This window comes from Mustelus asterias, chromosome 15, assembly GCF_964213995.1.
Source record: "Mustelus asterias chromosome 15, sMusAst1.hap1.1, whole genome shotgun sequence".
Taxonomy (NCBI): domain Eukaryota; kingdom Metazoa; phylum Chordata; class Chondrichthyes; order Carcharhiniformes; family Triakidae; genus Mustelus; species Mustelus asterias.
The window spans coordinates 87,762,311-87,788,839 of record NC_135815.1 but is presented as its reverse complement, the minus strand read 5'-3'; the positions used below and the strand labels follow the sequence as shown (position 1 = coordinate 87,788,839).

At 54.2% G+C, this 26,529-nt stretch overlaps 1 protein-coding gene across 1 annotated transcript in view; it reads left to right on the top strand.

Annotated features, from left to right (window-relative positions):
• LOC144504750 (nesprin-1-like) overlaps positions 1-26,529 on the top strand; it is a 603,924-nt gene that overhangs the window by 119,725 nt on the left and 457,670 nt on the right. The window contains exons 5-8 of the mRNA XM_078230493.1: positions 18,727-18,819; positions 18,927-19,105; positions 20,624-20,820; positions 23,659-23,762. Coding sequence (XP_078086619.1) covers positions 18,727-18,819; positions 18,927-19,105; positions 20,624-20,820; positions 23,659-23,762 — 573 coding nt within the window. The remainder of the gene's footprint in view (positions 1-18,726; positions 18,820-18,926; positions 19,106-20,623; positions 20,821-23,658; positions 23,763-26,529) is intronic.

Sequence of the window (26,529 nt, the reverse complement as noted above, 5' to 3'; positions counted from 1 at the left end):
ACCATACTGTGTGACCCTGCACCATACAGTGTGACCCTGCACCATACAGTGCGACCCTGCACCATACAATGTGACCCTGCACCATACAGTGTGACCCTGCACCATACAGTGTGACCCTGCACCATACAGTGTGACCCTGCACCATACAGTGTGACCCTGCACCATACAGTGTGACCCTGCACCATACAGTGTGACCCTGCACCATACTGTGCGACCCTGCACCGTACAGTGCGACCCTGCACCGTACAGTGCGACCCTGCACCATACAGTGTGACCCTGCACCATACAGTGCGACCCTGCACCATACAGTGTGACCCTGCATCATACAGTGTGACCCTGCACCATACAGTGTGACCCTGCACCATACAGTGTGACCCTGCACCATACAGTGTGACCCTGCACCATACAGTGTGACCCTGCACCATACAGTGTGACCCTGCACCGTACAGTGTGACCCTGCACCGTACAGTGTGACCCTGCACCATACAGTGTGACCCTGCACCATACAGTGCGACCCTGCACCGTACAGTGTGACCCTGCACCGTACAGTGTGACCCTGCACCATACAGTGCGACCCTGCACCATACAGTGTGACCCTGCACCATACAGTGTGACCCTGCACCATACAGTGTGACCCTGCACCGTACAGTGCAACCCTGCACCATACAGTGTGACCCTGCACCATACAGTGTGACCCTGCACCATACAGTGTGACCCTGCACCATACAGTGTGACCCTGCACCATACAATGTGACCCTGCACCATACAGTGTGACCCTGCACCGTACAGTGTGACCCTGCACCGTTCAGTGTGACCCTGCACCATACAGTGTGACCCTGCACCATACAGTGTGACCCTGCACCATACAGTGTGACCCTGCACCGTACAGTGCAACCCTGCACCATACAGTGTGACCCTGCACCATACAGTGTGACCCTGCACCATACAGTGTGACCCTGCACCATACAGTGTGACCCTGCACCATACAGTGCGACCCTGCACCATACAGTGTGACCCTGCACCATACAGTGTGACCCTGCACCGTACAGTGCAACCCTGCACCATACAGTGTGACCCTGCACCGTACAGTGCAACCCTGCACCGTACAGTGCAACCCTGCACCATACAGTGTGACCCTGCACCATACAGTGTGACCCTGCACCGTACAGTGCAACCCTGCACCGTACAGTGCAACCCTGCACCATACAGTGTGACCCTGCACCATACAGTGTGACCCTGCACCATACAGTGTGACCCTGCACCGTACAGTGCAACCCTGCACCATACAGTGTGACCCTGCACCATACAGTGTGACCCTGCACCATACAGTGTGACCCTGCACCATACAGTGTGACCCTGCACCATACAGTGCGACCCTGCACCGTACAGTGTGACCCTGCACCATACAGTGTGACCCTGCACCGTACAGTGTGACCCTGCACCATACAGTGTGACCCTGCACCGTACAGTGCGACCCTGCACCATACAGTGTGACCCTGCACCATACAGTGTGACCCTGCACCGTACAGTGCGACCCTGCACCATACAGTGTGACCCTGCACCATACAGTGTGACCCTGCACCGTACAATGTGACCCTGCACGATACAGTGCAACCCTGCACCATACAGTGCAACCCTGCACCATACAGTGTGACACTGCACCATACAGTGTGACCCTGCACCATACAGTGTGACCCTGCACCGTACAGTGTGACCCTGCACGATACAGTGTGACCCTGCACCATTCTGTGTGACCCTGCACCATACAGTGTGACCCTGCACCGTACAGTGTGACCCTGCACCATACAGTGTGACCCTGCACCGTACAGTGTGACCCTGCACCATACAGTGTGACCCTGCACCATACAGTGTGACCCTGCACCATACAGTGTGACTCTGCACCGTACAGTGTGACCCTGCACCATACAGTGTGACCCTGCACCGTACAGTGCGACCCTGCACCATACAGTGTGACCCTGCACCATACAGTGTGACCCTGCACCGTACAGTGTGACCCTGCACCGTACAGTGTGACCCTGCACCGTACAGTGTGACCCTGCACCATACAGTGTGACCCTGCATCATACTGTGTGACCCTGCACCATACAGTGTGACCCTGCACCATACAGTGTGACCCTGCACCATACAGTGTGACCCTGCACCATACAGTGTGACCCTGCACCATACAGTGTGACCCTGCACCATACAGTGCGATCCTGCACCATACAGTGTGACCCTGCACCATACAATGTGACCCTGCAACATACAGTGTGACCCTGCACCATACAGTGTGACCCTGCACCGTACAGTGTGACCCTGCACCATACAGTGCGATCCTGCACCATACAGTGTGACCCTGCACCATACAGTGTGACCCTGCACCGTACAGTGTGACCCTGCACCATACAGTGTGACCCTGCACCGTACAGTGTGACCCTGCACCATACAGTGTGACCCTGCACCATACAGTGTGATCCTGCACCATACAGTGCGATCCTGCACCATACAGTGTGACCCTGCACCATACAGTGTGATCCTGCACCATACAGTGCGATCCTGCACCATACAGTGTGACCCTGCACCATACAGTGCGATCCTGCACCATACAGTGCGATCCTGCACCATACAGTGTGACCCTGCACCATACAGTGTGACCCTGCACCATACAGTGTGATCCTGCACCATACAGTGTGACCCTGCACCATACAATGTGACCCTGCACCATACAGTGTGACCCTGCACCGTACAGTGTGACCCTGCACCATACAGTGCGACCCTGCACCATACAGTGTGACCCTGCACCATACAGTGTGACCCTGCACCATACAGTGTGATCCTGCACCATACAGTGCGATCCTGCACCATACAGTGTGACCCTGCACCATACAGTGCGATCCTGCACCATACAGTGTGACCCTGCACCATACAGTGCGACCCTGCACCATACAGTGTGACCCTGCACCATACAGTGTGACCCTGCACCATACAGTGTGACCCTGCACCATACAGTGTGACCCTGCACCATACAGTGTGACCCTGCACCATACAGTGCGACCCTGCACCATACAGTGTGACCCTGCACCATACAGTGTGACCCTGCACCATACAGTGCGATCCTGCACCATACAGTGCGATCCTGCACCATACAGTGCGATCCTGCACCATACAGTGTGACCCTGCACCATACAGTGTGACCCTGCACCATACAGTGTGACCCTGCACCATACAATGTGACCCTGCACCGTACAGTGTGACCCTGCACCATACAGTGTGACCCTGCACCATACAGTGCGACCCTGCACCATACAGTGTGACCCTGCACCATACAGTGTGACCCTGCACCATACAGTGTGACCCTGCACCATACAGTGTGACCCTGCACCATACAATGTGACCCTGCACCGTACAGTGCGACCCTGCACCATACAGTGTGACCCTGCACCATACAGTGTGACCCTGCACCATACAGTGTGACCCTGCACCATACAGTGTGACTCTGCACCATACAGTGTGACCCTGCACCATACAGTGTGACCCTGCACCATACAGTGTGACCCTGCACCATACAGTGCGATCCTGCACCATACAGTGTGACCCTGCACCATACAGTGTGACCCTGCAACATACAGTGTGACCCTGCACCATACAGTGTGACCCTGCACCATACAGTGTGACCCTGCACCATACAGTGTGACCCTGCACCATACAGTGTGACCCTGCACCATACAGTGTGACCCTGCACCATACAGTGCGACCCTGCACCATACAGTGTGACCCTGCACCATACAGTGTGACCCTGCACCATACAGTGTGACCCTGCACCATACAGTGTGACCCTGCACCATACAATGTGACCCTGCACCGTACAGTGCGACCCTGCACCATACAGTGTGACTCTGCACCATACAGTGTGACCCTGCACCATACAGTGTGACCCTGCACCATACAGTGTGACCCTGCACCATACAGTGCGATCCTGCACCATACAGTGTGACCCTGCACCATACAGTGTGACCCTGCAACATACAGTGTGACCCTGCACCATACAGTGTGACCCTGCACCATACAGTGTGACCCTGCAACATACAGTGTGACCCTGCACCATACAGTGTGACCCTGCACCATACAGTGCAACCCTGCACCATACAGTGCGATCCTGCACCATACAGTGCGATCCTGCACCATACAGTGCGATCCTGCACCATACAGTGTGACCCTGCACCATGCAGTGTGACCCTGCACCATACAGTGTGACCCTGCACCATACAGTGCGACCCTGCACCATACAGTGTGACCCTGCACGATACAGTGTGACCCTGCACCATACAGTGTGACCCTGCACCATACAGTGTGACCCTGCACCATACAGTGTGACCCTGCACCGTACAGTGTGACCCTGCACGATACAGTGTGACCCTGCATCATACAGTGTGACCCTGCACCATTCTGTGTGACCCTGCACCATACAGTGTGACCCTGCACGATACAGTGTGACCCTGCACCATTCTGTGTGACCCTGCACCATACTGTGTGACCCTGCACCATACTGTGTGACCCTGCACCATACAGTGTGACCCTGCACCATACAGTGTGACCCTGCGCCATACAGTGTGACCCTGCACCATACAGTGTGACCCTGCACCATACAGTGTGACTCTGCACCATACAGTGTGACCCTGCACCATACAGTGTGACTCTGCACCATACAGTGTGACCCTGCACCATACAGTGTGACCCTGCACCATACAATGTGACCCTGCACCGTACAGTGTGACCCTGCACCATACAGTGTCACCCTGCACCATACAGTGTGACCCTGCACCATACAATGTGACCCTGCACCGTACAGTGTGACCCTGCACCATACAGTGTGACCCTGCACCGTACAGTGTGACCCTGCACCATACAGTGTGACCCTGCACCATACAGTGTGACCCTGCACCATACAGTGTGACCCTGCACCATACAGTGTGACCCTGCACCATACAATGTGACCCTGCACCATACAGTGTGACCCTGCACCATACAGTGTGACCCTGCACCATACAGTGTGACCCTGCACCATACAGTGTGACCCTGCACCATACAGTGTGACCCTGCACCATACAGTGTGACCCTGCACCATACAGTGTGACCCTGCACCATACAGTGTGACCCTGCACCATACAGTGTGACCCTGCACCATACAGTGTGACCCTGCACCATACAGTGCGACCCTGCACCATACAGTGTGACTCTGCACCATACAGTGTGACCCTGCACCATACAATGTGACCCTGCACCGTACAGTGTGACCCTGCACCGTACAGTGTGACCCTGCACCATACAATGTGACCCTGCACCATACAGTGTGACCCTGCACCATACAATGTGACCCTGCACCATACAGTGTGACTCTGCACCATACAGTGTGACCCTGCACCATACAATGTGACCCTGCACCGTACAGTGTGACCCTGCACCGTACAGTGTGACCCTGCACCATACAATGTGACCCTGCACCGTACAGTGTGACCCTGCACCATACAGTGTGACCCTGCACCGTACAGTGTGACCCTGCGCCATACAGTGTGACCCTGCACCGTACAGTGTGACCCTGCACCATACAGTGTGACCCTGCACCGTACAGTGTGACCCTGCGCCATACAGTGTGACCCTGCACCGTACAGTGTGACCCTGCACCATACAGTGTGACCCTGCACCGTACAGTGTGACCCTGCACCATACAATGTGACCCTGCACCGTACAGTGTGACCCTGCACCATACAGTGTGACCCTGCACCGTACAGTGTGACCCTGCGCCATACAGTGTGACCCTGCACCGTACAGTGTGACCCTGCACCATACAGTGCGACCCTGCACCGTACAGTGTGACTTGTGCCATACAGTGTGACCCTGCACCATACAGTGTGACCCTGCACCATACAGTGTGACCCTGCACCATACAGTGTGACCCTGCACCGTACAGTGTGACCCTGCACCATACAGTGCGACCCTGCACCATACAGTGTGACCCTGCACCGTACAGTGCGACCCTGCACCGTACAGTGCGACCCTGCACCATACAATGCGACCCTGCACCGTACAGTGTGACCCTGCACCATACAGTGTGACCCTGCACCATACAGTGTGACCCTGCACCATACTGTGTGACCCTGCACCATACAGTGTGACCCTGCACCATACAGTGTGACCCTGCACCATACAGTGTGACCCTGCACCATACAGTGTGACCCTGCACCATACAGTGTGACCCTGCACCATACAGTGTGACTTGTGCCATACAGTGTGACCCTGCACCATACAGTGTGACTTGTGCCATACAGTGTGACCCTGCACCATACAGTGCGACCCTGCACCATACAGTGTGACCCTGCACCGTACAGTGCGACCCTGCACCGTACAGTGCGACCCTGCACCATACAATGCGACCCTGCACCGTACAGTGTGACCCTGCACCATACAGTGTGACCCTGCACCATACAGTGTGACCCTGCACCATACAGTGTGACCCTGCACCATACAGTGTGACCCTGCACCGTACAGTGCGACCCTGCACCGTACAGTGTGACCCTGCACCGTACAGTGCGACCCTGCACCGTACAGTGTGACCCTGCACCGTACAGTGCGACCCTGCACCGTACAGTGTGACCCTGCACCGTACAGTGTGACCCTGCACCGTACAGTGCGACCCTGCACCGTACAGTGTGACCCTGCACCGTACAGTGCGACCCTGCACCATACAGTGCGACCCTGCACCGTACAGTGTGACCCTGCACCGTACAGTGCGACCCTGCACCGTACAGTGTGACCCTGCACCGTACAGTGCGACCCTGCACCGTACAGTGTGACCCTGCACCGTACAGTGTGACCCTGCACCATACAGTGCGACCCTGCACCATACAGTGTGACCCTGCACCGTACTGTGCGACCCTGCACCATACAGTGCGACCCTGCACCATACAGTGCGACCCTGCACCATACTGTGTGACCCTGCACCATACAGTGCGACCCTGCACCATACAGTGCGACCCTGCACCATACAGTGTGACCCTGCACCATACTGTGTGACTCTGCACGATACAGTGTGACCCTGCACCGTACAGTGCGACCCTGCACTATACAGTGTGACCCTGCACTATACAGTGTGACCCTGCACGATACAGTGCAACCCTGCACCATACAGTGCGACCCTGCACGATACAGTGTGACTCTGCGCCATACAGTGTGACCCTGCGCCATGCAGTGTGACCCTGCACAATACAGTGTGACTCTGCGCCATACAGTGTGACCCTGCACGATACAGTGCGACCCTGCGCCATGCAGTGTGACCCTGCACAATACAGTGTGACCCTGCAAGATACAGTGCGACCCTGCGCCATGCAGTGTGACCCTGCACAATACATTGTGACCCTGTGCCATACAGTGTGACCCGGCACCATACAGTGTGACCCTGCACCATACAGTGTGACCCTGCACGATACAGTGCGACCCTGCGCCATGCAGTGTGACCCTGCACCATACAGTGTGACCCTGCGCCATGCAGTGTGACCCTGCACAATACAGTGTGACTCTGCGCCATACAGTGTGACCCTGCACGATACAGTGCGACCCTGCGCCATGCAGTGTGACCCTGCACAATACATTGTGACCCTGTGCCATACAGTGTGACCCTGCACCATACAGTGTGACCCTGCACGATACAGTGTGACCCGGCACCATACAGTGTGACCCTGCACCATACAGTGTGACCCTGCACGATACAGTGCGACCCTGCGCCATGCAGTGTGGCCCGGCACCATACAGTGTGACCCTGCACGATACAGTGCGACCCTGCGCCATGCAGTGTGGCCCGGCACCATACAGTGTGACCCTGCACGATACAGTGTGACCCTGCACGATACAGTGTGACCCGGCACGATACAGTGTGACCCGGCACCATACAGTGTGACCCTGCACCATACAGTGTGACCCTGCACGATACAGTGTGACCCTGCACCATACAGTGTGACCCTGCACCATACAGTGCGACCCTGCACCGTACAGTGTGACCCTGCACCATACAGTGTGACCCTGCACGATACAGTGTGACCCTGCACCATACAGTGCGACCCTGCACCGTACAGTGTGACCCTGCACCATACAGTGCGACCCTGCACCATACTGTGTGACCCTGCACCATACAGTGTGACCCTGCACCATACAGTGTGACCCTGCACCATACAGTGCGACCCTGCACCATACTGTGTGACCCTGCACCGTACAGTGTGACCCTGCACCATACAGTGCGACCCTGCACCATACAGTGTGACCCTGAACCGTACAGTGCGACCCTGCACCATACTGTGTGACTCTGCACGATACAGTGTGACCCTGCACCATACAGTGCGACCCTGCACCATACAGTGTGACCCTGCACCGTACAGTGCGACCCTGCACTATACAGTGTGACCCTGCACTATACAGTGTGACCCTGCACGATACAGTGCAACCCTGCACCGTACAGTGCGACCCTGCACGATACAGTGTGACTCTGCGCCATACAGTGTGACCCTGCGCCATGCAGTGTGACCCTGCACAATACAGTGTGACTCTGCGCCATACAGTGTGACCCTGCACGATACAGTGCGACCCTGCGCCATGCAGTGTGACCCTGCACAATACAGTGTGACCCTGCACGATACAGTGCGACCCTGCGCCATGCAGTGTGACCCTGCACAATACATTGTGACCCTGTGCCATACAGTGTGACCCGGCACCATACAGTGTGACCCTGCACCATACAGTGTGACCCTGCACGATACAGTGCGACCCTGCGCCATGCAGTGTGACCCTGCACCATACAGTGTGACCCTGCGCCATGCAGTGTGACCCTGCACAATACAGTGTGACTCTGCGCCATACAGTGTGACCCTGCACGATACAGTGCGACCCTGCGCCATGCAGTGTGACCCTGCACAATACAGTGTGACCCTGCACGATACAGTGCGACCCTGCGCCATGCAGTGTGACCCTGCACAATACATTGTGACCCTGTGCCATACAGTGTGACCCTGCACCATACAGTGTGACCCTGCACGATACAGTGTGACCCGGCACCATACAGTGTGACCCTGCACCATACAGTGTGACCCTGCACGATACAGTGCGACCCTGCGCCATGCAGTGTGGCCCGGCACCATACAGTGTGACCCTGCACGATACAGTGCGACCCTGCGCCATGCAGTGTTGCCCGGCACCATACAGTGTGACCCTGCACGATACAGTGTGACCCTGCACGATACAGTGTGACCCGGCACGATACAGTGTGACCCGGCACCATACAGTGTGACCCTGCACCATACAGTGTGACCCTGCACGATACAGTGTGACCCTGCACCATACAGTGTGACCCTGCACCATACAGTGCGACCCTGCACCGTACAGTGTGACCCTGCACCATACAGTGTGACCCTGCACGATACAGTGTGACCCTGCACCATACAGTGTGACCCTGCACCATACAGTGCGACCCTGCACCGTACAGTGTGACCCTGCACCATACAGTGCGACCCTGCACCATACAATGTGACTCTGCACGATACAGTGTGACCCTGCACCGTACAGTGCGACCCTGCACCATACAGTGTGACCCTGCACGATACAGTGTGACCCTGCACCATACAGTGTGACCCTGCACCATACATTGTGACCCGGCACCATACAGTGTGACCCTGCACCGTACAGTGCGACTCTGCACCATACAGTGCGACCCTGCGCCATACAGTGTGACCCTGCACCATACAGTGTGACCCTGCAACATACAGTGCGACTCTGCACCATACAGTGTGACCCGGCACCATACAGTGTGACCCGGCACCATACAGTGTGACCCTGCACCGTACAGTGTGACCCTGCACGATACAGTGTGACCCGGCACCGTACAGTGTGACCCTGCACCATACAGTGTGACCCTGCAACATACAGTGTGACCCTGCACCATACTGTGTGACCCTGCACCATACAGTGTGACCCTGCACCATACTGTGTGACCCTGCACCATACAATGTGACTCTGCACCATACAGTGTGACCCTGCACCATACAGTGTGACCCTGCACCATACAGTGTGACCCTGCACCATACAGTGTGACCCTGCATCATACTGTGTGACCCTGCAACATACAGTGTGACCCTGCACCATACAGTGTGGCCCTGCACCATACAGTGTGACCCTGCACCATACTGTGTGACCCTGCACCATACAGTGTGACCCTGCACCATACAGTGTGACCCTGCACCATACAGTGTGACCCTGCACCATACAGTGTGACCCTGCACCATACAGTGTGACCCTGCATCATACTGTGTGACCCTGCACCATACAGTGTGACCCTGCACCATACAGTGTGACCCTGCATCATACTGTGTGACCCTGCACCATACAGTGTGACCCTGCACGATACAGTGTGACCCTGCACCATTCTGTGTGACCCTGCACCATACAGTGTGGCCCTGCACCATACAGTGTGACCCTGCACCATACAGTGTGACCCTGCACCATACAGTGTGACCCTGCACCATACAGTGTGACCCTGCACCATACAGTGTGACCCTGCACCATACAGTGTGACCCTGCACCATACAGTGTGACCCTGCACCGTACAGAGTGACCCTGCACCATACAGTGTGACCCTGCACCATACAGTGTGACCCTGCACCATACAGTGTGACCCTGCACCGTACAGAGTGACCCTGCACCATACAGTGTGACCCTGCACCATACAGTGTGACCCTGCACCGTACAGAGTGACCCTGCACCATACTGTGTGACCCTGCACCATACAGTGTGACCCTGCACGATACAGTGTGACCCTGCACCATTCTGTGTGACCCTGCACGATACAGTGTGACCCTGCACCATTCTGTGTGACCCTGCAACATACAGTGTGACCCTGCACCATACAGTGTGACCCTGCACGATACAGTGTGACCCTGCACCATTCTGTGTGACCCTGCACCATACAGTGTGACCCTGCACGATACAGTGTGACCCTGCACCATTCTGTGTGACCCTGCAACATACAGTGTGACCCTGCACGATACAGTGTGACCCTGCACCATACAGTGTGACCCTGCACCATACTGTGTGACCCTGCAACATACAGTGTGACCCTGCACCATACAGTGTGACCCTGCACCATACAGTGTGACCCTGCACCATACAGTGTGACCCTGCACCATACAGTGTGACCCTGCACGATACAGTGTGACCCTGCACCATTCTGTGTGACCCTGCACCATACAGTGTGACCCTGCACGATACAGTGTGACCCTGCACCATACAGTGTGACCCTGCACCATACTGTGTGACCCTGCAACATACAGTGTGACCCTGCACCATACAGTGTGACCCTGCACCATACAGTGTGACCCTGCACCATACAGTGTGACCCTGCACCATACAGTGTGACCCTGCACGATACAGTGTGACCCTGCACGATACAGTGTGACCCTGCAACATACTGTGTGACCCTGCACCATACAGTGTGACTCTGCACCATACAGTGTGACCCTGCACCATACAGTGTGACCCTGCACCATTCTGTGTGACCCTGCACCGTACAGTGTGACCCTGCACCATACAGTGTGACCCTGCACCATACAGTGTGACCCTGCACCATTCTGTGTGACCCTGCACCATACAGTGTGACCCTGCACCATTCTGTGTGACCCTGCACCATACAGTGTGACCCTGCAACATTCTGTGTGACCCTGCACCATACAGTGTGACCCTGCACCATACAGTGTGACCCTGCACCGTACAGTGTGACCCTGCACCATACAGTGTGACCCTGCACCGTACAGTGTGACCCTGCACCATACAGTGTGACCCTGCACCGTACAGTGTGACCCTGCACCATACAGTGTGACCCTGCACCATACAGTGTGACCCTGCACCGTACAGTGTGACCCTGCACCATACAGTGTGACCCTGCAACATTCTGTGTGACCCTGCACCATACAGTGTGACCCTGCACCATACAGTGTGACCCTGCACGATACAGTGTGACCCTGCACCATTCTGTGTGACCCTGCACCATACAGTGTGACCCTGCAACATACAGTGTGACCCTGCACCATACAGTGTGACCCTGCAACATACAGTGTGACCCTGCACCGTACAGTGTGACCCTGCACCATACAGTGTGACCCTGCAACATTCTGTGTGACCCTGCACCATACAGTGTGACCCTGCAACATACAGTGTGACCCTGCACCATACAGTGTGACCCTGCAACATACAGTGTGACCCTACACCATACAGTGTGACCCTGCACCATACAGTGTGACCCTGCACCATACAGTGTGACCCTGCACCATTCTGTGTGACCCTGCACCATTCTGTGTGACCCTGCACCATACAGTGTGACCCTGCACGATACAGTGTGACCCTACACCATACAGTGTGACCCTGCACGATACAGTGTGACCCTGCACCGTACAGTGTGTCCCTGCACCATGCAGTGTGACCCTGCAACATACAGTGTGACCCTGCACCATACAGTGTGACCCTGCACCATGCAGTGTGACCCTGCACCATACAGTGTGACCCTGCACCATACAGTGCGACTCTGCACCATACAGTGTGACCCTGCACCGTACAGTGTGACCCTGCACCATACAGTGTGACCCTGCACCATACAGTGTGGCCCTGCACGATACAGTGTGACCCTGCACCATACAGTGTGACCCTGCACCATACAGTGTGACCCTGCACCATACAGTGTGACCCTGCACGATACAGTGTGACCCTGCACCATACAGTGTGACCCTGCACCATACAGTGTGACCCTGCACGATACAGTGCGACCCTGCACCATACAGTGTGACCCTGCACCATACAGTGTGACCCTGCACCATACAGTGTGACCCTGCACCATTCCGTGTGACCCTGCAACATACAGTGCGACCCTGCACCATTCTGTGTGACCCTGCAACATACAGTGTGACCCTGCACCATACAGTGTGACCCTGCACCATACAGTGTGACCCTGCACCATACACTGTGACCCTGCACCATACAGTGTGACCCTGCACCATACAGTGTGACCCTGCACCATACAGTGTGACCCTGCACGATACAGTGTGACCCTGCACCATACAGTGTGACCCTGCACCATACAGTGTGACCCGGCACCATACAGTGTGACCCTGCACCATGCAGTGTCACCCTGCACCATACAGTGCGACTCTGCACCATACAGTGTGACCCTGCACCATACAGTGTGACCCTGCACCATACACTGTGACCCTGCACCATACAGTGTGACCCTGCACCATACACTGTGACCCTGCACCATACAGTGTGACCCTGCACCATACAGTGTGACCCTGCACCATACAGTGTGACCCTGCACCATACAGTGTGACCCTGCACCATACAGTGTGACCCTGCACCATACAGTGTGACCCTGCACCATACAGTGTGACCCTGCACGATACAGTGTGACCCTGCACCATACAGTGTGACCCTGCACGATACAGTGTGACCCTGCACCATACAGTGTGACCCTGCACCATACAGTGTGACCCTGCACGATACAGTGTGACCCTGCACCATTCTGTGTGACCCTGCAACATACAGTGTGACCCTGCACCATACAGTGTGACCCTGCACCATTCTGTGTGACCCTGCAACATACAGTGTGACCCTGCACCATACAGTGTGACCCTGCACCATACAGTGTGACCCTGCACCATACAGTGTGACCCTGCACTATACAGTGTGACCCTGCACGATACAGTGTGACCCTGCACCATACAGTGTGACCCTGCACCATACAGTGTGACCCTGCACGATACAGTGTGACCCTGCACCATACAGTGTGACCCTGCACCATACAGTGTGACCCTGCACCATACAGTGTGACCCTGCACCATACAGTGTGACCCTGCACGATACAGTGTGACCCTGCACCATACTGTGTGACCCTGCACCATACACTGTGACCCTGCACCATACAGTGTGACCCTGCACCATACAGTGTGACCCTGCACCATACAGTGTGACCCTGCACGATACAGTGTGACCCTGCACCATACAGTGTGACCCGGCACCATACAGTGTGGCCCTGCACGATACAGTGTGACCCTGCACCATACAGTGTGACCCGGCACCATACCGTGTGGCCCTGCACGATACAGTGTGACCCTGCACCATACAGTGTGACCCTGCACCATACAGTGTGACCCTGCGCCATGCAGTGTGACTCTGCACCATACAGTGTGACCCTGCACCATACAGTGTGACCCTGCACCATACAGTGTGACTCTGCACCGTACAGTGTGACTCTGCACCATACAGTGTGACTCTGCACCATACAGTGTGACCCTGCACGATACAGTGTGACCCTGCACCATACAGTGTGACCCTGCACCGTACAGTGTGACTCTGCACCATACAGTGTGACTCTGCACCATACAGTGTGACCCTGCACGATACTGTGTGACCCTGCACCATACAGTGTGACCCTGCACCATACTGTGTGACCCTGCACCATACAGTGTGACCCTGCACCATACAGTGTGACTCTGCACCATACAGTGTGACCCTGCACCATACAGTGTGACCCTGCACCATACAGTGTGACCCTGCGCCATGCAGTGTGACCCTGCACCATACAGTGCGACCCTGCACCATACACTGTGACCCTGCATCATACTGTGTGACCCTGCACCATACTGTGTGACCCTGCACCATACAGTGTGACTCTGCACCATACAGTGTGACCCTGCACCATACAGTGTGACCCTGCGCCATGCAGTGTGACCCTGCAACATACAGTGCGACCCTGCACCATACAGTGTGACCCTGCATCATACTGTGTGACCCTGCACCATACAGTGTGACCCTGCACCATACAGTGTGACCCTGCACCATACAGTGTGACCCTGCATCATACTGTGTGACCCTGCACCATACAGTGTGACCCTGCACCGTACAGTGTGACCCTGCACCATACAGTGTGACCCTGCGCCATGCAGTGTGACCCTGCAACATACAGTGCGACCCTGCACCATACACTGTGACCCTGCATCATACAGTGTGACCCTGCACCATACAGTGTGACCCTGCACGATACAGTGTGACCCTGCATCATACTGTGTGACCCTGCACCATACAGTGTGACCCTGCACCATACAGTGTGACCCTGCACCATACAGTGTGACCCTGCGCCATGCAGTGTGACCCTGCAACATACAGTGCGACCCTGCACCATACAGTGTGACCCTGCACCATACAGTGCGACTCTGCAACATACAGTGCGACCCTGCACCGTACAGTGTGACTTGTGCCATACAGTGCGACCCTGCGCCATATTGTGTGACTCTGCATCATACAGTGCGACCCTGCGCCATACAGTGCGACCCTGCGCCATACAGAGTGACCCTGCGCCATACAGAGTGACCCTGCACCATACAGTGTGACCCTGCACCATACAGTGCGACCCTGCACCATACAGTGCGACCCTGCACCATATTGTGTGACTCTGCACCATACAGTGCGACCCTGCGCCATACAGTGTGACCCTGCAACATACAGTGCGACCCTGCACCATACAGTGTGACCCTGCACCATACAGTGTGACTTGTGCCATACAGTGCAACCCTGCGCCATACCGTGTGACCCTGCACCATACAGTGCGACCCTGCACCGTACAGTGTGACCCTGCACCATACAGTGTGACCCTGCACGATACAGTGTGACCCTGCACCATACAGTGTGACCCTGCAACATACAGTGCGACCCTGCACCATACAGTGTGACCCTGCAACATACAGTGTGACCCTGCACCATACAGTGTGACCCTGCAACATACAGTGCGACCCTGCACCATACAGTGTGACCCTGCACCATACAGTGTGACCCTGCACCATACAGTGTGACCCTGCACCATACAGTGTGACCCTGCAACATACAGTGCGACCCTGCACCATACAGTGTGACCCTGCACCATACAGTGTGACCCTGCAACATACAGTGTGACCCTGCACCATACAGTGTGACCCTGCACCATACTGTGTGACCCTGCACCATACAGTGTGACCCTGCACCATACAGTGTGACCCTGCACCATACAGTGTGACCCTGCACCATACAGTGTGACCCTGCACCGTACAATGCGACCCTGCGCCATACAGTGTGACTTGTGCCATACAGTGCGACCCTGCGCCATACAGAGTGACCCTGCAACATACAGTGCGACCCTGCGCCATACAGTGTGACCCTGCACCATACAGTGCGACCCTGCGCCATACAGTGCGACCCTGCGCCATACAGAGTGACCCTGCACCATACAGTGCGGCCCTACACCATACAGTGTGACCCTGCGCCATACAGTGTGACCGTGCGCCATGCAGTGTGACCCTGCACCATACAGTGCGACCCTGCACCATACAGTGTGACTCTGCGCCATACAGTGTGACCCTGCGCCATGCAGTGTGACCCTGCACCATACAGTGCGACCCTACACCATGCAGAGTGACCCTGCACCATACAGAGTGACCCTGCACCATACAGTGCGACCCTACACCATACAGAGTGACCCTGCACCGTACAATGCGACCCTGCGCCATACAGTGTGACTTGTGCCATACAGTGCGACCCTGCGCCATACAGAGTGACCCTGCAACATACAGTGCGGCCCTGCGCCATACAGAGTGACCCTGCACCATACAGTGTGACCCTGCACCATACAGTGTGACCCTGCACCATACAGTGCGACCCTACACCATACAGAGTGACCCTGCACCGTACAATGTGACCCTGCGCCATACAGTGTGACTTGTGCCATACAGTGCGACTCTGCACCGTACAATGCGACCCTGCACCATACATTGCGACCCTGCACCGTACAGTGCGACCCTGCACCATACAGTGTGACCCTGCACCATACAGTGTGACCCTGCAACATACAGTGCGACCCTGCACCATACAGTGTGACTTGTGCCATACAGTGCAACCCTGCGCCATACCGTGTGACCCTGCACCATACAGTGCGACCCTGCACCATACAGTGTGACCCTGCACCATACAGTGTGACCCTGCACGATACAGTGTGACCCTGCACCATACAGTGTGACCCTGCAACATACAGTGCGACCCTGCACCATACAGTGTGACCCTGCAACATACAGTGTGACCCTGCACCATACAGTGTGACCCTGCACCATACAGTGTGACCCTGCACCATACAGTGTGACCCTGCACCGTACAATGCGACCCTGCGCCATACAGTGTGACTTGTGCCATACAGTGCGACCCTGCGCCATACAGAGTGACCCTGCAACATACAGTGCGACCCTGCGCCATACAGTGTGACCCTGCACCATACAGTGCGACCCTGCGCCATACAGTGCGACCCTGCGCCATACAGAGTGACCCTGCACCATACAGTGCGACCCTGCGCCATACAGTGTGACCCTGCGCCATACAGAGTGACCCTGCACCATACAATGTGACCCTGCGCCATACAGTGCGACCCTGCGCCATACAGAGTGACCCTGCACCATACCGTGTGACCCTGCACCATACAGTGCGACCCTGCACCGTACAGTGTGACCCTGCACCATACAGTGTGACCCTGCAACATACAGTGTGACCCTGCACCATACAGTGTGACCCTGCACCATACAGTGTGACCCTGCACCATACAGTGTGACCCTGCACCGTACAATGCGACCCTGCGCCATACAGTGTGACTTGTGCCATACAGTGCGACCCTGCGCCATACAGAGTGACCCTGCAACATACAGTGCGACCCTGCGCCATACAGTGTGACCCTGCACCATACAGTGCGACCCTGCGCCATACAGTGCGACCCTGCGCCATACAGAGTGACCCTGCACCATACAGTGTGACCCTGCGCCATACAGTGTGACCCTGCGCCATGCAGTGTGACCCTGCACCATACAGTGTGACCCTGCGCCATGCAGTGTGACCCTGCACCATACAGTGCGACCCTGCACCATACAGTGTGACCCTGCGCCATACAGTGTGACCCTGCGCCATGCAGTGTGACCCTGCACCATACAGTGTGACCCTACACCATGCAGAGTGACCCTGCACCATACAGTGCGACCCTACACCATACAGAGTGACCCTGCACCGTACAATGCGACCCTGCGCCATACAGTGTGACTTGTGCCATACAGTGCGACCCTGCGCCATACAGAGTGACCCTGCAACATACAGTGCGACCCTGCGCCATACAGAGTGACCCTGCACCATACAGTGTGACCCTGCACCATACAGTGTGACCCTGCACCATACAGTGCGACCCTACACCATACAGAGTGACCCTGCACCGTACAATGCGACCCTGCGCCATACAGTGTGACTTGTGCCATACAGTGCGACCCTGCGCCATACAGAGTGACCCTGCACCGTACAATGCGACCCTGCACCATACAGTGCGACCCTGCACCGTACAGTGCGACCCTGAACCATAGAGTACGACCCCTGACCCATACAATGCGACCCTGCGCCGTACAGTGCGACCCTGAACCATAGAGTACGACCCCTGACCCATACAATGCGACCCTGCGCCGTACAGTGCGACCCTGAACCATACAGTACGACCCCTGAACCGTACTGTACAATCCTACACCATACAGTGCGTTAACATCACGGGGATTTGCCAAATGCACGACAGGATATTGAAAACTTCTGCCTCTCTTCCAGATTAAACTGGTCAACATCAATTCCACCGACATCGTAGACGGACGACCATCGATCGTGCTTGGCCTGATCTGGACCATCATCTTGTACTTCCAGGTTGTTCTCCTTTTCTTTATGCCGCCTGACCCGTACAGTTATTCACCCGTCGCTGTGTGTTCCGCCGCGGCCGCCGGTCTCATGGCTTTCTCTTCCATCCCCCGCAGATCGAGGAGCTGACCAGTAACCTGACACTGCTCTCGTCGCTGTCCAGCAGCACCTCATCCGTGGACAGCGTGGCGAACTCCGAGACCGGGAGCCCCCCGTCCAAGAGGAAGGTCGTCACCAAGTTTAAGGGCAGTGCCAAGAAGGCTCTCCTGAAATGGGTCCAACACACCGTAGGGAAGTGAGTTCCCCTCTCCGAAGCTCCTCCAGTAAATGCGGGCACTGGGCTATCATTTGTTTTCTGACATTTTGGTGGGGTTTTCTTGCCATTGATTTTGTGTTTGTGTGTGGGCCGGAGTTCCGGTCCCGGCTGGGAGAAGGTCTCCATCCTTGGAGTGGCAGCATTAGGGGCTGACAGAGCCACCTGCCTGTTGGGTATTCGATTGGCAGCAGGAATATCCACAGGGGTTTTTTTCCAGGCTCTGGCACTGGGAGCGGGCTGGTTTAGAGGCCGGGAAGTGGGGCATCCAGCAGCAAACTGTGAGACCATTTCTCCGGGCAGCTCTAGAGGCACTCACTGCCTCCCTGGGAGGGAAGGACAGCCTCAAGCCACTCTATGAAGGAGCTCTCTCACCTGGAGTGGTGGCCTTGCTGCTGAGTCTAATTTTTAATGACAGAATTGGAAACCTCTACATTAGTTAGCACTCGTAATGACTTCAATCGGGCCATTGGAGTTGGCTCTTTGGAATATGAGCTCCCTGATTAAGGAGTTACATTCGCGGCCAGGTGTCTCTGGAGAGGGAGCATGCGGTGTCCACGGGCGCGGTTGACGCCTTCCGTGACCGCTGGGCACCGCAGGGGCTGGGGTGCATTATCGACCCTGATAATCACCTTTTGGTTTGATGTTTTAAGTTTCCTTTCGACTTTGTTTTTGGTTCGGGCTGTTCCCCCTTCCTTTTGGGGAGCTGCCCCTTTTAATTTGTCCCCCAGTTAATTTGAGTTCGTTTACTTGGTTGGTATCAAAAGAAATCCCTGATTAAGGAGTTAATTGATGGGCTAATCAGGGAGTCTTTTCCGTGTGTTTAACTAGAAATGTCAGTTCCTCTGGCACTCCCGAAGGTAGACTGTTGACCGATAGCACTCTGCGTCCTGCTGTTGGAATTGTAAATAAAGGGATTTTGGTGAAGGGACTTCTGCCTCCCCGAAGATTTATTACACATGACTGCCTCACAACGCCAGGGACCCGGTCTCAGCTGACTGTCTGTGAGGAGTCTGCACCTTCTCCCCGTGTCTGCGTGGGTTTCCTCTGGATGCTCCGGTTCCCTCCCACAGTCCAAAAGACGTGCTGGTTAGGTGCTAAATTCCCCCTCAGTGTTCCCGGACAGGCGCCGGAGCGTGGCGACTCAGGGATTTTCACAGTAACTTCATTGCAGTGTCAGCCTACTTGTGACGCTAATAAGTAAACTTTAAACTCTTACTTCCTTCCATCACAGCCTACTACTCCTCTTAATCTGGAAGGCTTCTGATTGGTTCTTACAAGCTTGGAGAGCTTACCGCTGAGTCTTCAATTGGACTCAGAATTTGCGCCTCTACCAATTACGGGGACTTAGCTGTGGATTGTGACTGGTGCGGGTTACCCTCTATCTGTCCTACCCAGTTCCACATCCTTTCCCTCTTCCGTAGGGTTCCACCCCAGTGTTGCAATGTAACATGGCGGCAGTTCTGGCTTCTCACGGACTCGCACTGTTCTCTTTTGCAGGCGTATTGGCATCGAGGTGAAGGACTTTGGGCAGAGTTGGCGGACTGGGCTGGCCTTTCATTCCGTTATCCACGCCATCCGCCCGGACCTGACAGACCTGGAGAAGGTCCGGGGTCACTCCAACCGGGAAAACCTGGAGAGTGCTTTCAACATCGCTGAAAATCAGCTCGGAATTCCGAGGATCCTGGATCCCGAAGGTATCTGATACTGGTTGTGGGTCATGTTTGCAAGGCATGGGGTGGGTGGCACAGTGGTTAGCACCGCTGCCTCGCAGCCCCAGGGAACCGGGTTCAATCCTGGCCTGGGGTCACTGTGCGGAGTCTGCGTGTGTGTAGGGTCCATTCATTCCTTCGAATAGACGAGGACATCACTGGTACAATGAATTTCTTTTATTGAACGGGACTTAAAGAAGATTAAATCATTACAGAAGCAGAGAGAAAGCAAACTTTGAGATTGTCCGCTAAGCCGGTCCCTGTACTGTACGGGACAGGATCTCGAAAACAAACTGAACTCTGAACACACACTGTAACCAAAATATATCTTAATTCTTATCTCGTTATTAGAAATGTTTTCCTCAAGCTGTCTCTGTCTGGCAAACACGGGTCTCGCAGCTGTTATTATCAAAGCTTATTTTGCTTCCCGTGTACTTTTCAGGAATGCGGTCAATTTTTAGCTAACAGCATGGGGTGGCACGGTGGTTAGCACTGCTGCCTCACGGTGCCAGGGACCCAGGTTCAATTCCGGCCTTGGGTCACTGTCTGCGTGGAGTCTGCACATTCTCCCCGTGTCTGCGTGGGTTTCCTCCGAGTGCTCCGGCTCCTCCCACACTCCAAAGATGTGCAGGTTAGGTGGATTGGCCGTGCTAAATTGCCCCTTCGTGTCGGGGGATTAGCTGGGTGAATGTGTGGGGTTATGGGATAGGGCCTGGGTGGGATTGTGGTCGGTACAGACTTGATGGGCCGAATGGCCTCCTTCCGTATTGCGGGGATTCTGTGATTCTAACCCAGCATGCCTTCTGAGTTTTAAAATGTAGTCAATTTAGTTTTAAAAGTTAGCAGAGTTAGTTGCATAGGTAGAAATATCTTAAAATGAAATCTTTGCATAGACTGAAGCAAATATAGCTAAGATACAGAGGGTCTCTCAGTGGGTTTCCTCCGGGTGCTCCGTTTTCCTCTCACACTCCAAAGATTGAAATCTTAGAAACCCGACAGCACAGAATGAGGCCATTCGGCCCATCGAGTCTGCACCGACCATAATCCCACCCAGGCCCTACCCCCATATCCACCCACTAATCCCTCTAACCTACACATCCCAGGACACAAAGGGCAATTTTAGCATGGCTAATCAACCTAACCCGCACATCTTTGGACTGTGGGAGGAAACCGGAGCACCCGGAGGAAACCCACGCAGACACGAGGAGAATGTGCAAACTCCACACAGACAGTGACCCAAGCTGGAAATCGAACCCAGATCCCTGGAGCTGTGAAGCAGCGGTGCTAACCACTGTGCTATCGTGCCGCCCTCATGTGCAGGTTAGGTGCATTGGTCAGGCTAAATTGTAACCCACCCCCCCCCCACCACCCAATCCCCTTGCCCTCAGGGGCAGAATGGTTTTCCCTATCTGACCTTGGTGTTATCCGGCTAGATTTTACACCATCGGGATTCACTGGGGTGGTGCCAGGAATTGGAGCGCGCTCCAAACTGGGGGTTGGTGGGAGTCGAGAGGGAAGGTTGTCAGAGGGACTGTGGCTGTGGACATCCTGAGCACAGTTCAGAGCCAGCAGCAGAAGTGGCAGCGCCAATGTCACTGACCCTGCGCTGAAGGTTGGCAGCTTAAGAAGGGGTTGTCAGCCACCCGCTTTACCAGACTGGAGAGGTAGTGCTGCAACTCTAACTGGGCCTTTGAGTGCAACCACACAATATAATCCCGTGGGAGGTGGTGTGAGGAAATTCCCAGGGTTATTCTCACATCACCTACACACTATTTAGACATTCCTACCTGTTCAAGGCATGTGTTTCCTCTCCATCCCGAAAGGTGCCCTGAGATTGGGGTCAAGACCCATCCTCACGGTCCATTGTCCCTGACATTCCAACACAGGCCATTCTGCATGGCTCTGACCCTCTCTACCTCTGCATCCAGCCTTGCAACTCTCCAAGATCTCTACACTCCTCACACGCATCCCGATTCCCATTCCCCCAGCACTGGCGGTTTTTTAGAATTCATTAATGGGATGTGGGTATCACTGGTTGGCCAGCATTTATTGCCCATCCCTAATTGCCCCTTGTTCAGAGGGCAGTTGAGAGTCAACCACCTTCCTGTGGCTCTGGAGTCACATGTAGGCCAGACCGGGTAAGGACGGCAGATTTCCTTCCCTAAAGGGACATTAGTGAACCAGATGGGTTTTTCCAACAATCGACAATCATCAGTAGATTCTTAATTCCAGATATTTTTTATTGAATTCAAATTCCGCCATCTGCCGTGGCGGGATTTGAACCCGGGTCCCCCAGAACATTAGCTGAGTTTCTGGATTAATAATCTGGCGATAATACCACAAGGCCATCACCTCCCTATGTGCCTTCTGTTGCCTGGACCCCAATCTCTGACTTTCCCTCCCTACAACAACACCTTCGCTAAAAGCCCCCGACCTGGCCCGTGGTCGAGATTCTCCGGGTGTCCCTGCAGTGAGCGGAGTTTTGGCTGGGCCCCAAGTTCTCCGTTCTCGCTGGCAGCGGGACGGGTACAGAGGAGATTGGAGACTCCCGCCCCTTGTATTTATATAGCGCCTTTAATGAGATAAAACATCCCAAGGCACTTCACAGGAGCGTTACGAAACAAAGGGGCCCTAGAAATGACAAAAAGCTTGGTCAAAGAGGAAGATTTGAAGGAATATCTTCAGGGAGGAATGTGAGGAAGAGACAGAGAGATGCAGGAGGGAGTATCAGAGCTTGGGGCCGGGAAGTGTATGAATAATTGTGTAGCATTTCAGACGCGGAAGAGAATCTGCTTTGCTGACTGAATGATGCTCTCTGTACAGATGTGGACATGGACAAACCGGATGAAAAATCAATCATGACCTACGTAGCTCAGTTCCTGAAACATTATCCGGACCCTCGGGAGAAGGAACCTCTTGAGGAGGAGGTAAGTGCTTTTTATTGTTCCCCTTCCAGCTGACTGTAGACTCAAAAGAACAATGGGAAACAGGAATTAGGAGCAGAAGGAGGCAATTCATCCCTTCGAACCTGCTCCACCGTTCAATCAGATCATGGCTGATCTCTCCCTGGTCTCAGATCCTCCTCCCCACCTGTTCCCCATATCCCTTTATCCTTTTTTAAATCAGGAATACATCTATCTCCTTCTTGAGACTATTCCACCGCGCTATGGGGCAGCGAGTTCCACACATTCACCATCCTCTGCCAGAAGTAGTTCCTCATCTCAGTTTTAAATCTCCGCCTCTCAACCTCTACCTGTGACCTCTTGTTCTAGATTGCCCCATAAGAGGAAACATTTGGTCTACATTTACTTTATCAATCTGTTTTAAAATTTTATATACCTCGATCAGATCCCCTCACATCCTTCTAAACTCCAGTGAGTATAAACACAAACTGTTTAATCTCTCCTCATAGGTCAACCCTTTCACCCCAGAATCAATCTAGTGAACCTCCTCTGAACTGCCTCCAATGCCACCACATCCTGCCTCAAATAAGGAGACCCAAACTGGACACAATACTCCAGATGTGGTCTCGCCAACACCCTATACAATTGCAACAACACTTCTCCACTTTTATACTCCAGTCCTTTTGCAATAAATGCTAACATCCTATTTGCCTTTTTTATTACTTGCTGCACCTACACACCGACTCTCTGCGAATGATACAGTACAGAAGGAGGCCACTTAATCTGACATCTCAGAAGAGCCATCCAAATCGTCCCGGCCCTACAGCCATTGTCAAGTTGTTTTCACTTCAAATATTTATCCAATTCCCCATTGAGCGTTACTGTTGTAACTCCTTCCACCATTCTCTCATCGAGTGCATTCCAGATCAGAGCAACTCACTGCATAAATGCTCTCGTCCACATGTAACCTCTGGTTCTTATGCCAATCACCCTAAATCTGTGCCCACTGCTCACCAACCCTTCTGCCACTGGGAACATTTTCTGCTCCATCTAAACTCTTTTCTTAACTCTGTCCAGACAATTCATGATTACCTCAATTAAGTCTCTCAACCTTCTTATCCCCAGAGAGAACAACCACCGTTTCTCAATTCTCTCCATATAACTTGGGGCGGCACAGTGGCACAATGGTTAGACTGCTGCCTCACAGCGCCAGAGACCCGCGTTCAATTCTGGCCTCGGGTGACTGTGTGCAGTTTGTACCTTCTCCCCGTGTCTGCGTGGGTTTCCTCCGGGTGCTCCGGTTTCTTCCCACAGTCTGAAAGACGTGCTGGTTAGGGTGCATTGGCCATGCTAAATTCTCCCTCAGTGTACCCGAACAGGAGTGTGGCGGCTAGGGGATTTTCACAGTAGATTCATTGCGGTGTCAATGTAAGCCTACTTGTGACACTAATAAATAAACTTAAAAATTAATAGGGGCATGGGCGGGTTTCCCATCACAAGACCATTGACTGATTAGATTAAAAGAAAAAGATTAACTTGTTGTTTGTCTCATTTGCTGTTTATGGGTCTTTGCCATGCGTAAATTGAACAAAGAACAATACAGCACAGGAACAGGCCCTTCGGCCCTCCAAGCCCATGCCGCTCCCCGGTCCAGGATTGAATCCTGAATCCAGGATCCCCGCCCAATTTTCCAGCCTATCTACATACTAATATCCTATCCACCGAGCTGTCCCTCACAGCTACGATGCTTTGTTCATCACAACCTATTAGCTCACCCCCACCCCCCCATTCCAGACCATGTGATCTCCAGGGAGAGGCGAAAACCCAAAGTGAAAACCCCAGGGCCAATATGGGGAAAAAAAATCTGGGAAATTCCTCTCCGACCCCCTGAGGCGATCGAAACGAGTCCAGGAGATCACACTGGCCCTGATCGGAAAATGCTTCCCAACCCTATTCATTTCCACTTCCACGAACACCATATGAATTCCCTGCCCCCGAGACAGGTTCCCAACTATCCGCAGTCTCGCTCTGTACTGGCACCAGCAAGTTGATCATAGAATTGGCTGCCACATTTTCTACAAACAGCACTGACTACCTCTTAAAAAGTAATTCATTGCCCGTGAAATCTCTTCCTCCTGTACATATTTAACATCATTGCAAATCAGAATCGATAAAGAAACACTTGAAACCTTTGTCACTCTATAGCAATGTGCATGCGCGTCGCCGGTAATCATTTCTGATGCTGCATTTGCAGCAGTTCAAACTAACTGATAGCTCTTATCCATCCTTTGTGCCCTTCTAATCAATCTCTTCGGAACCCTTTCGAAGGCCCTGAAGTCCTCCTTAAAGTGTGGTGTCCACAGTCAAACAGAATACCCCAGGGTCTAACATGGGTTTTGTAAAGGTTTAGCAACACCTCCTTGCTTTCGCACTCTCTGTATCAAATTGAAATGAAATTGGGAAGCCCCCTTGTTTTGGGAAATGTACCACTGCATTGCTGTCTGCAATGTGAAAGATAAAGCTTACATTTGTGCGGCCCTTTTACAACCCCAAGTCATCCCAACACACTTTACATTCAAACATGGCATCGGATTCCAATCAGTAAGGTCCCAAAAACAACAACGTGACAATGGTCAGATCATCTGCTTTAGGAAGGAGGTCATGTGGCGCAGTGGTTAGGGTCCCTACCTCTGAGCTGGAAACTCCAGGTTTGAGTCCCACTTCAGGACTTGTTGACCATGGAAGGTGTATTCATGACGTAGACCCAACAGGTTGACTGTGAACCTGTAAA